Genomic DNA, 12,682 nt, shown 5'->3' on the forward strand with positions numbered 1-12,682 from the left:
AGGGCTCAGAGTTAATGCTACTCCCCGTACCCCCGATTCCCCACCACACCCTCCCTGGACTCGGGTCCCCAACCCTCCGGGATCGGCCTGGAGTCTCCAGTACTGAGGGAGCACTGCACTGTCGGAGGGGCAGTACTGAGGGAGCGCTGCACTGTCGGAGGGGCAGTACTGAGGGAGCGCTGCACTGTCGGAGGGGCAGTACTGAGGGAGCGCTGCACTGTCGGAGGGGCAGTACTGAGGGAGCGCTGCACTGTCGGAGGGGCAGTACTGAGGGAGCGCTGCACTGTCGGAGGGGCAGTACTGAGGGAGCGCTGCACTGTCGGAGGGGCAGTACTGAGGGAGTGCTGCGCTGTCGGAGGGGGCAGTACTGAGGGAGTGCTGCACTGTCGGAGGGGCAGTACTGAGGGACTGCTGCACTGTCGGAGGGGCAGTACTGAGGGAGTGCTGCACTGTCGGAAGTGCCGTCTTTCGGAGGAGATGTTAAACCGAGGCCCCGTCTGCACTGTCGGAGGGAGACAGAGAGAGAGAGAGAGAGGGAGGGTGAGAGACAGGGAGAGAGAGAGGGAGAGAGGGACAGCGGGACGGAGAGAGAGCAGGTGGGAGGGTGAGAGGCAGTGAGGAAGAGAGAGAGAGAAAGGGAGGGAGTAGGTGAGAAAGGGAGTGAAGGAGGGAGAGAGGGAGTGGATGGAATGAGAGTGATGGAGTGTAAGATGTCTGAATGAGCGAGAGAGTGCTGCACTGTCGGAGGGGCAGTACTGAGGGAGCGCTGCACTGTCGGAGGGGCAGTACTGAGGGAGTGCTGCACTGTCGGAGGGGCAGTACTGAGGGAGTGCTGCACTGTCGGAGGGGCGTACTGAGGGAGTGCTGCACTGTCGGAGGTGCCGTCTTTCGGATAAGCCGTTAAACCGAGGCCCCGTCTGCTCTCGGGGATGTAAAAGATCACAGGACACTATTTGGAAGAAGAGCAGGGGAGTTCTCCCCGGAGTCCTGGACAATATTTATTCCTCCAGCAACATCAGTAAAACAGATTGTCTGCTGATTCTCACATTGCTGTTTGCTGTAAAGTTCTTCATTGTCTGTGAAGCGCTTTGGGACGTCCTGAGGGGGTGAAAGGCTCTGTAGAAATCCAAGTCCTTTCTTTCTTTCTTTGTCCCAAAGCTGGACATGGGCCGAGCGGCTGGCGATTGCAGAATGAATATTAGCAGCTGCCTCGGGCCCGCGGGGCGGGGAGTCAGAGAGTCCAGTCCCCACTGACTGCCCATTCCTTCCGGGCTCTCAGATCCAGTCGGGCTGGGTGGGTGGCTGGGCTCCGGCCTCGGCTCCAGTTTGCCTTTCCCGGGGGGTCGGGGGAGGGGAGCGTGTTCTAACGGCGACGCAGTAAAGGCTGGATTCTCCTGCGCTCTTCGCACCTTCCTGTGAGCGGCCATGGCGCTGGAAGCGGGTCAGAGCGGCGGACGGCCATTAGCGGAGGTTAGCAGCGCAGTCAGCGACAGCAGCAGCCGGTGTAAGGTGGGCTCCCGCGGGGATTGGGAGACGCACCCTCCCGCTTCCTCCCCGCACTGGCCTTTCTCACACAGGAGCCCGGTGTAGGGAGCGAGGCACCGACACCTCCCATTGTCCTCACACACTCCTCCGTTCTGACACCGTGTCAGCAAGTTATCGCACACGCCCGCTGCAAGAGGCCAGAGAAAAGAAAGATCAGCTCATTGACCATCTCCCCACCTTACAGATTGGTTCAACTCTCGCCGCTCCCAGGCTCTCACTGTCACAACATTTTATTAGAGAAACATCTCGAAACCCAGAATATAATAAAGAATAGTCAGCCCGGATTGTAAAGTATTCTCCAGACACATAAATAACAAAATGAAAATCAGGATTGGGATCGGGCCACTGATGGATACACACGATAAACTGACAGGTAATGACAGCGAAATGGCAGCAATATTGAATAATGACTTTGCCTCGGTGTTTCCCAGGGAGATTAACATGGTGGACATGGCACTAGAGGAATAGAGCAAAAAAGATAGAAAGACATTGAAGATGGAAAGGGGGAGATAATTGATAAACTGATCAAACTCAGAGAGGATAAAAGCCCTGGTCCGGGTGGATTGTATCCGTGCATATTAAAAGAGGTTCGGGAAGAGATAGCAGGGGCACTGTTACATATATATATATAAAAGATTCATTAGAAAAGGGAACAGTGCCAGAGGACTGGCGGACAGCTGATGTGATTCCTAGATTTAAAAAGGGAGATAGAACAAGTCCAGGGAACTATAGACCAATTAGTCTATCGTCAGGGGTGGGAAAGATTCTTACTCAAAGACGTAATAGAAAACCATCTAGAATCTGAAAATATAATAAAGATTAGTCAGCAAGTATTCCAAAAGGGAAGGTCATGCTTGACCAGGCCAATTGAATTATTTGAAGAAGTAACAGAAAGGGTAGACAAGGGTAATGTAGTAGATGTAATATATTTGGATTTTCAAAAGGCCTTGGATAAAGTATCATGTAGTAGAGTCTTGACTAAGGTCAGAGCATGCGGAGTCCGGGGAGAAGTAGCCGAATGGATAGCAAGCTGGCTACAAAACAAAAAACAGAGAATTAAAGGTAATTACTCAGACTGGCAAAAGCTGGGAAGTGGTGTTCCAGAAGGATCGGTGCTGGGACCACCGTTGTTCACTATTTACAGAAACGATTTGGACTCGGGAATCGGAAGTATATTTTTAGAATTTGTGGATGACACCAGATTGTGGGGGTGTAGTTAATACAGAGAATGACTGCGACAAAATACAGGAAAACATGAATAAACTCGTAGAATGGGCGAGTAAATGGCCAATGAATTTCAATATCGATCAGAGAGCTGTAGATTCTATTTAACAACAACTTGCATTTATATAGCGCCTTTAACATAGTAAAACTTCCTAAGGTGCTTCACAGGAGCGTAAATAAGAGAAAAGTTGGCGCAGAGCCACATAAGGAGCCAATGTAGCTCAGCGAGCACAGGGGGGATGTGTGAAAGGTATTTAATCATTCATTTATTCCCAAAGGTGAGACTGAGGATTAAAGTCTGTGTCCAATTATTGTGGCCAATTCTGGGCACCACACTTTAGGAAGGGTGTCAGGGCCTTGGAGAGGGTGCAGAGGAGATTTACTAGAATGGTGCCAGGGATGAGGGACTTCAGTTATGTGGAGAGACTGGCGAAGCTGGGATTGTTCTCCTTAGAGCAGAGAAGGTTAAGGGGAGATTTGATAGAAGTGCTCAAAATTATGTTGAGTTTTGATCGAGTAAATAAGGAGAAACTGTTTCCAGTGGCAGGAGGGTCGGTAACCAGAGGACACAGAGTGAAGGGAATTGGCAAAAGAACCAGAGGGGAGATGAGGAGAATGTTTTTACAGCGAGTTGTTGTGATCTGGAATGTGCTGCCTGAAAGGGCGGTGGAAGCAGATTCAATAGGAACTTTCAAAAGGGAATTGGAGAAATACTTGAAAAGGGAAATTGTCAGGCTATGGGGAAATAGCAGGGAGTGGGACTAATTGGAGAGCTCTTTCAAAGAGCTGGCACAGGCACGATGGGCCGAATGGCCTCCTCCTGTGCTGTGTGATTCTATGAAACGCCCCTCACTGAACTCCAGACCTCCCTTTGCGAGGAGCTGTGCCACTAATTGTGTGGCGGGTGATGGGAGGGTCCAGGAGGGTTCACTCACTAAAAGCCTCTGTGATTCCCCCCACGGTATCTCTGCTATCGGATACTCTGCTGACCCTGACACACAGAAGCTGGGGCGGAGTGAGGGGAGGGGCTGGTGCTGGAACGGTTACTTACCTCGACAGCCCCTGTGCCAGTAATATCCGAGCAGGCACTTGTCACACTTGGGCCCTGTTGCCCCCTCCTTACAGTCACAATATCCCGTGTCATTACAGCGATGGTGGAGCGAGCCATCAGGGTGACACCTACAGTCTGCAGAAACAAGACAACACACACACTGCACACGGCTGTTCCCAATAAAACACATCGACACAACCTCAGCCACAGGAATGAGTGCGAGCCAGGACAAGGGAGGGTCAGACTCTGGGGGTGAAACAAGTCTCCAACACTTTACAAACAGCTTCAATCCCCCACACACTGACTGCACACGGCCCGTGTTCCACTCCCTGGGGCCACGGCACAGAATTAACACAGGTTAACAAGGCCCGAAAAAGCAAACCAAGCACTGGGTTCATCACTAGAGGGTAGAATTCACAAGCACAGAAGTGATGTTAAACTTGTATCGAACCTTGGTTTGACCGCACTTGGAGCACTCTGCACAGTTCTGGTCTCCATATTATAAAAAGGATATAGAGGCACTGGAGAAGGTGCAAAATAAGATTCACACGGATGATCCCAGAACTGCGAGGTTATAACTATCAGGAAAGACTGAACAGGCTGGGGCTCTTTTCTCCAGAAAAGAGAAGATTGAGGGGAGACCTGATTGAGGTCTTTAAGATTATGAAGGGGTTTGATCGGGTAGACGTAGAGAAGATGTTTCCATTTGTGGGGAGTCGAAAACTAGGGGCGATAAATATAAGATAGTCACTAATAAATCCCATCGGTAATTCAGGAGAACCTTCTTTACCCAGAGAGTGGTGAGAATGTGGAACTCGCTCCCACAGGGAGTGGTTGAGGAGAATAGCACAGATGTATTGAAGGGGAAGCTGGATAAACACATGAGGGAGAAGGGAATAGAAGGATATGGTGATAGGGTGAGATGAGGAAGGACGGGAGGAGGCTCGAGTGGAGCAGAAACACCGGCACGGACCAGTTGGGCTAAAAGCTCGTGGACAGGTACAAAAACTAATGAGAAAGGCTGATGGAATGTTGTCCTTTCTCTCGGGGGCTGGAACACAAAGGGGAGGAAGTTATGTTCCAGCTGCACAGAGCTCTGGATAGACTGCATCTGGACACTGCGTTCAGCTGTAGACTGCAGGAAGATATCAATAAATTGGTCAGGTGGGCAGAACAGTGGCAAATGGAATTCAGTCCGGAGAAGTGTGAGGTAATGCATTTGGGGAGGGCTAACAAGGAAAGGGAATACACGTTAAATGGTAGGACACTGAGTAGTGTAGAGGAACAAAGGGATCTTGGAGTGCATGTCCACAGATCACTGAGGGTAGCAGGCCAGGTAGATAAGGTGGTTAAGAAGGCATACGGAATGCTTGCCTTTATTAGCTGTGGCATAGAATACAAGAGCAGGGGAGTTATGCTTCAACTGTATGAAACACTGGTTAGGCCTCAGCTAGAGTACTGCGTGCAGTTCTGGTCACCACATTACAGGAAAGATGTGATTGCACTAGAGAGGGTACAGAGGAGATTTACAAGGATGTTGCTGGGAGTAGAGAATCTTAGCTATGAAGATTCCCTAGAAATAGTAGATGCATTGCTGATCATCTTCCAACATTCGATGGAATCTGGAACAGTACCCATGGATTGGAGGATAGCTAATGTTACCCCACTATTCAAAAAAGGTGGTAGAGAGAAAACGGGGAATTACAGACCGGTAAGCCTGACATTGGTAGTGGGGAAAATGCTAGAGTCCATCATAAAAGGTGTAATAGCAGAGCACTTGGAAAACAGTGACAGGATCGGACAAAGTCAACATGGATTTACAAAAGGTAAATCATGCTTGAATAATCTACTGGAATTTTTTGAGGATGTAGCTGGTAAAATAGATAAGGGAGAACCAGTGGATGTGGTGTATTTGGACTTTCAGAAGGCTTTTGATAAGGTCCCGCATAAGGGATTAGTGTGTAAAGTTAAGGCACATGGGATTGGGGGCAAGGCATTGACTTGGATAGAGAACTGGTTGGCAGACAGAAAGCAAAGATTTGGAATAAACGGGTCTTTTTCCGAGTGGCAGGCAGTGACTAGTGGGGTACCGCAGGGATCGGTCCTTGGACTCCAGCTATTCACAATATATATTAATGATCTAGACAAGGGAACAAGATGTAATATCTCCAAGTTTGCAGACGACACAAAGCTGGGTGGGCGTGTGTGCTGTGAGGAGGATGCCGAGAAACGCCAGGATGATTTGGACAGGTTGGGTGATTGGGCAGAAGCACGGCAGATACAATATAACATGGATAAATGTGAGGTTATCCACTTTGGTGTCAAAAATAGGAAGGCAGATTATTATCTGAATGGCAATAGATTGGGAGAAGGGGAAGTGCAACGAGACCTGGGCGTCCTTGTGCACCAGTCGCTGAAAGTAAGCACACAGGTGCAGCAGGCGGTTAAGAAGGCAAATGGTATGTTGGCCTTCGTAGCGAGAGGTTTTGAGTACAGGAACAAGGATGTCTTACTGCAGTTGTACAGGGCCTTGGTGAGACCACATCTTGAGTATTGTGTGCAGTTTTGGTCGCCTTATCTGAGGAAGGATGTTCTTGCCATGGAAGGAGTGCAGCGAAGATTCACCAGGCTGATACCTGGGATGGCAGGAATGACGTATGAGGAGAGATTGGGTCGATTGGGCTTGTACTCACTGGAGTTTCGAAGATTGAGAGGGGATCTCATTGAAAGTTATAAAATTCTGACAGGACTAGACAGACTAGATGCAGGAAGGACGTTCCGGATGGTCGGGGAGTCCAGAACCAGGGGTCACAGTCTAAGGATAAGGGGTAAGCCATTTAGGACAGAAATGAGGAGGAATTTCTTCACCCAGAGAGTGGTTAACCTGTGGAATTCTCTACCACAGAAGGCAGTAGAGGCCAATTCATTAAATATATTCAAGAAGGAGTTGGATATATTTCTTAAGGCTAAAGGGAGCAAGGGATATGGGGAGAAAGCAGGGACAGGGTACTGAATTTGGATGATCAGCCATGATCGCATTGAATGGCGGAGCAGGCTCGAGGGGCCGAATGGCCGACTCCTGCTCCTATCTTCTATGTTTTTATGTTTCTATGAGGAAAGACTGGATAGGCTGGGTCTGTTTTCCTTGGAACAGAGGAAGCTGAGGGGAGACCTTATTGAGGTGTATAAAATTATGAGGGGCATAGATAAAGTGGATAGAAAGGACCTGTTTCCCTTAGCAGAGGGGTCAAAAACCAGGGGGCACAGATTTAAAGTAATTGGTGGAAGATTTAGAGGGGATTTGAGGGGAAATTTCTTCACCCAGAGGGTTGTGGGGGTCTGGAACTCACTGCCTGAAAGGGTGGTAGAGGCAGGAACCCGAACCACATTTAAAAAGTACTTGGATGTGCACTTGGGATGTTCTAACCTGCAGGGCTATGGACCAAGAGCTGTGAAGTGGGATTAGGCTGGATAGCTCTCTGTTGGCCGGCGTGGACACGATGGGCCGAATGGCCTCCTTCCGTGCTGTAACTTTCTATGATTCTATGAGTTCAGGGCCCCGACCCTCAGGAAGGATAGACTGGCCTTGGAGGGGGAGCGGCCCAGATTCACCAGACTGACACCGGGGCTAAAAGGGTTAAATTCTGAGGCCAGGCTGCACAGACTGGGCTTGTATTCCCCGGAGTTAAAGGGTGATCTAATCGAGGTGTTTAAGATGATTAAAGGAGTTGATCGGGTCGATGGAGAGAAACTATTTCCTCTAGTGGGGGGAGTCCAGAACAAGGGGGCAGAACCTTAAAATTAGAGCCAGGCCGTTCAGGGGTGATGTCAGGAAGCACTTCTTCACACAAAGGGCAGTGGGAATCTGGAACTCTCTCCCCCAGAGAGCTGTTGAGGCTGGGGGTCAATCTGGGGGTCAATTGGAAATTTCAGAACTGAGATTGATGGATTTTTGTTTCTGTGTTCCTATGAATGGCCTGTTTCTGTGCTGTACATTCTGTGTAATTCTGTGTGGTCATTTACCGAGATTACAAACAACATACAAATTCCTGAAAAACACTGGAGACAGGGAGGCAACGATTATATCGGCAAAGCACAGGGCTTTCGATTCACCTCAACAAAGCAAGGGCCAGGCCTCATCGCTAGGGAAAGGCTGGACCAGGCCTCGTTGCTAGGGAAAGGCTGGACCAGGCCCCATCGCTGGGGAAAGGCTGGACCAGGCCTCGTCGCTAGGGAAAGGCTGGACCAGGCCTCATCGCTGGGGAAAGGCTGAACCAGGCCTCATCGCTGGGGAAAGGCTGGACCAGGCCTGGTCGCTAGGGAAAGGCTGGACCAGGCCTCATCACTAGGGAAAGCCTGGACCAGGCCTCATCGCTAGGGAAAGGTTGGGTTGGGGCCTAGTCACTGGGGAAAGACTGGACCAGGCCTCGTCGCTAGGGAAAGGCTGGACCAGGCCTCGTCGCTAGGGAAAGGCTGGACCAGGCCTCATCGCTGGGGAAAGGCTGGACCAGGCCTCATCGCTGGGGAAAGGCTGGACCAGGCCTCATCACTAGGGAAAGCCTGGACCAGGCCTCATCGCTAGGGAAAGGTTGGGTTGGGGCCTAGTCACTGGGGAAAGGCTGGACCAGGCCTCGTCGCTAGGGAAAGGCTGGACCAGGCCTCATCGCTGGGGAAAGGCTGGACCAGGCCTCATCGCTGGGGAAAGGCTGGACCAGGCCTCATCACTAGGGAAAGCCTGGACCAGGCCTCATCGCTAGGGAAAGGTTGGGTTGGGGCCTAGTCACTGGGGAAAGGCTGGACCAGGCCTCGTCGCTAGGGAAAGGCTGGACCAGGCCTCGTCGCTGGGGAAAGGCTGGACCAGGCCTCATCGCTAGGGAAAGGCTGTGTTGGGGCCTAGTCGCTGGGGAAAGGGGAGCTGATTTCCGACACCCTTTTGCTCAGCCCTATCGAAGGTATTTTCTTTGTTTCTTTATCTTGTTTCGGGCTGAAAGCAGAAGGGTGAAGGAAGGAGGCGAGAGCGGAGATTGTAACAGGAACTGACCGAGGCAAACGTTGTGGTGGTCCAGCTGTGCTGAAGGGTTTCGGTGGAAGCCCAGCTGGCATAACTGGCAGTGTCGCCCTCTAGTGTTGTGCTTACAGCTCACGCAAATGGCGGTGGAGAGCAGCTCGAGGTAACTGCACCGGTTCGAGTGGCCAAAGCATTCGCAGTCTTGCAAGGAAAAGACAGAGAGTGTAGACGGCACGTAGACAGGACGTAGATGGGTCGCAGACTGCAAGAGGGTCACATGCTGGAGGAATGAGAGGTGGGGAGGAAATGGCTGGAATGGGAGGGAGGGAACACTGAGGCTTTTAGCAGTGAGGGGAGAACATCAGACTCCCGGCTAGTTACGGTTTGCAGTGAATCAGACAGATGGCAATGGATGGTCCCAATCCCGGGTTTATAGGGTCCTGTGCCGGGTTTTATACAGTGCTGCCAAGTTAGGGGCCTTTCAGCCGTGGCTCAGTGGGCAGCATTCTCGCCTCGGAGTCAGAAGGTCATGGGTTCAAGTCCCACTCCAGAGACTCGAGCCCATAATCCAGACCAACACTAATGCAGTACTGAGGGAGTGCTGCACTGTCGGAGGGGCAGTACTGAGGGATCGTTGCACTGTCGGAGGGGCAGTACTGAGGGAACGCTGCACTGTCAGAGGGGCAGTACTGAGGGAGTGCTGCACTGTCGGAGGGGCAGTACTGAGGGAGTGCTGCACTGTCGGAGGGGCAGTACTGAGGGAGCACTGCACTGTCAGAGAGGCAGTACTGAGGGAGCGGTGCACTGTCGGAGGGGCTGTACGGAGGGAGTGCTGCGCTGTCAGAGGGGCAGTACTGAGGGAGCGCTGCACTGTCGGAGGGGTAGTACTGAGGGAGCGCTGCACTGTCAGAGGGGCAGTACTGAGGGAGCACTGCACTGTCGGAGGGGCAGTACTGAGGGAGTGCTGCACTGTCGGAGGGGCAGTACTGAGGGAGTGCTGCACTGTCGGAGGGAGTGCTGCACTGTCGGAGGGGCAGTACTGAGGGAGTGCTGCACTGTCGGAGGGGCTGTACGGAGGGAGTGCTGCACTGTCGGAGGGGCTGTACTGAGCGAACACTATATGAGAGCTCCTACCTTGCTCTGGGTTCACGACCTCTAGTGATGGGATTCTTGACCACTGGAACTTCTTATGGTTGGAGGAGTGAAGAGATCTCGGAGGGTTTTATGGCTGGAGGAGGTTACAGAGACAGGGAGGAGTGAGACCATGGAGGGATTTGAACGTGAGGATGAGAATTATAAATTGGAGGTGTTGCTGGACCGGGAGCCAATGTCGACTCAATCAGTCGCTTCTCCGGGTCTACTCACTGCCTGTGTTGTAGCTCGAAGCGGATCGATCACTAATTAGCGGGAATCTGGTCCGCGGAGCCGATGATTTAATGGGGTGAGTCCGGTGACGGGCTGTTATTATGGGATTTCGGTACATTCGAGTAGGTTGAGGGTTTGAAAGGCAAACTGTGTAATGCAGGATGTGTCTGAGTCTCCCTGTTATTATTCAGCGTGACCCAATCCAACAACAACACGCTCAGTAATTCAGCACAAAATGGAGATTCATCGCCAGACATTAGAACTAGTTTATCTTTAGTTAACTTTGTGTAGGTTCTGGCTGTCCCTGGGCAGGAAAGGGGCAGGTTTGGGGTCAAAGTGTAACGTTTCATAGATGCCCAAAGTGCCCCAGTCCCCCACTCCCGGTCAGTATGGGGAGTTATGGTCATTCCTGGTTAGTGTGGGGAGTTATGGTCACTCCCGGTCAATGTGGGGAGTTATGGTCACTCCCGGTCAGTATGGGGAGTTAAGGTCACTCCCGGTCAGTGTGGGGAGTTATGGTCACTCCCGGTCAGTATGGGGAGTTATGGTCACTCCAAGTCATTATGTGGAGTTATGGTCACTCCCGGTAAGTATGGGGAGTTATGGTCAGTATGGGGAGTTATGGTCACTCCAGGTCAGTATGGGGAGTTATGAGCACTCCCGGTCAGTATGAGGTGTTATGGTCACTCCCGGTCAGTATGGGGAGTTATGGTCACTCCCGGTCAGTATGTGGAGTTATGGTCACTCCCGCTCAATGTGGGGAGTTATGGTCACTCCCGGTCAGTATGGCGAGTTATGGTCACTCCCGGTCAGTGTGGGGAGTTATGGTCACTCAGCTCCCCGTCAGTATGGGGAGTTATGGTCACTCCCGGTCAGTGTGGGGAGTTATGGTCACTCCTGGTCAGTGTGGGGAGTTATGGTCACTCTGCTCCCCGTCAGTATGGGGAGTTATGGTCACTCCCGGTCAGTATGGGGAGTTATGGTCACTCCCGGTCAGTGTGGGGAGTTATGGTCACTCCTGGTCATTATGGGGAGTTATGGTCACTCCTGGTCAGTGTGGGGAGTTATGGTCGCTCCCGGTCAATGTGGGGAGTTATGGTCACTCCCGGTCTGTATGGGGAGTTATGGTCACTCCCGGTCAGTGTGGGGAGTTATGGTCACTCTGCTCCCGGTCAGTCTGGATGCTGGTTTGGGGGTTTACTGTGACGGATGGTTTGGAATGACATGGACAGCATGCGAACGAGTTGATGCAAAATCCAGGAACAAAGGGGAACAGATTGAGGCCGAGACACTCACCCAGCTCCCATTCCTGTATCTGGGATAACGGGATTACAACAGGTCCCCATTGATCTCAGTCTCAGCAACCAAACAGCTTTCTACAAATATACTTCCCACTGACTGTTCTCACTGACACAGAGTTAAGAAGCACTTTCCTCTCAGCTAAGATGTGTATCGTAAATATTACAACTTCCCTGCTTCGTATCTGCTGCACCGCTCGAGGAGATTATACTTTACTCCATAGATACAGGAACAAGCAGACTCCTGATCCTAGCCCCTGCTCACACTCAGACCCTGCTCACACTCAGACCCTGCTCACACTCAGACCCTGCTCACACCCAGACCCCGCTCACACTCAGACCCTGCTCACACTCAGACCCTGCTCACACTCAGCCCCTGCTCACACCCAGACCCTGCTCACACCCAGACCCCGCTCACACTCAGCCCCTGCTCACACTCAGCCCCTGCTCACACTCAGCCCCTGCTCACACCCACAGATGTTCACACCCAGCCCCTGCTCACACTCAGACCCTGCTCACACTCAGACCCTGCTCACACCTACAACTGCTCACACTCAGACCCTGCTCAAACCTACACCTGCTCACACTCAGACCCTGCTCACACCTACACCCGCTCACACTCAGACCCTGCTCACACCTACACCTGCTCACACTCAGACCCTGCTCACACCTACACCTGCTCACACTCAGACCCTGCTCACACCTACACCCGCTCACACTCAGACCCTGCTCACACCTACACCTGCTCACACTCAGACCCTGCTCACACCTACACCTGCTCACACTCAGACCCTGCTCACACCTACACCCGCTCACACTCAGACCCTGCTCACACCTACACCTGCTCACACCTACACCTGCTCACACTCAGACCCTGCTCAGATCCACCTGCTCACACTCAGACCTTGCTCACACCTACACCTGCTCACACCTACACCTGCTCACACTCAGACCCTGCTCACACCTAAACCTGCTCACACCTACACCTGCTCACACTCAGACCCTGCTCACACCTACAACTTTTCACACCTATACATGTTCACACCTACACCTGCTCACACTCAGCCCCTGCTCACACCTACACCTGTTCACACTCAGCACCTGTACACATCGACACCTGTTCACATGCAGTCCCTGCTCACACCTACACCTTTACACACCTATACATGTTCACACCTACACCTGTTCACA

The 12,682-nt window shown here is 51.9% G+C and overlaps 1 protein-coding gene across 1 annotated transcript in view; it reads right to left on the bottom strand.

The window, feature by feature from the left end:
* Nucleotides 1–408: 408 nt before the first annotated feature.
* Nucleotides 409–12,682, bottom strand: part of LOC147122466 (netrin-G1-like) — a 76,267-nt gene continuing 63,993 nt past the window's right edge. The window contains exons 5-7 of the mRNA XM_085983624.1: nucleotides 8,862–9,029; nucleotides 3,821–3,955; nucleotides 409–1,672 (exon numbers count right to left, since the gene is read on the bottom strand). Of these exons, the coding sequence (XP_085839750.1) occupies nucleotides 1,443–1,672; nucleotides 3,821–3,955; nucleotides 8,862–9,029 (533 nt within the window). The 3' untranslated portion in view covers nucleotides 409–1,442. The remainder of the gene's footprint in view (nucleotides 1,673–3,820; nucleotides 3,956–8,861; nucleotides 9,030–12,682) is intronic.

This window comes from Somniosus microcephalus, chromosome 3, assembly GCF_052327205.1.
Source record: "Somniosus microcephalus isolate GS21.2 chromosome 3, FLI_Smic_1.0, whole genome shotgun sequence".
In the NCBI taxonomy this organism is placed as follows: Eukaryota; Metazoa; Chordata; class Chondrichthyes; order Squaliformes; family Somniosidae; genus Somniosus; species Somniosus microcephalus.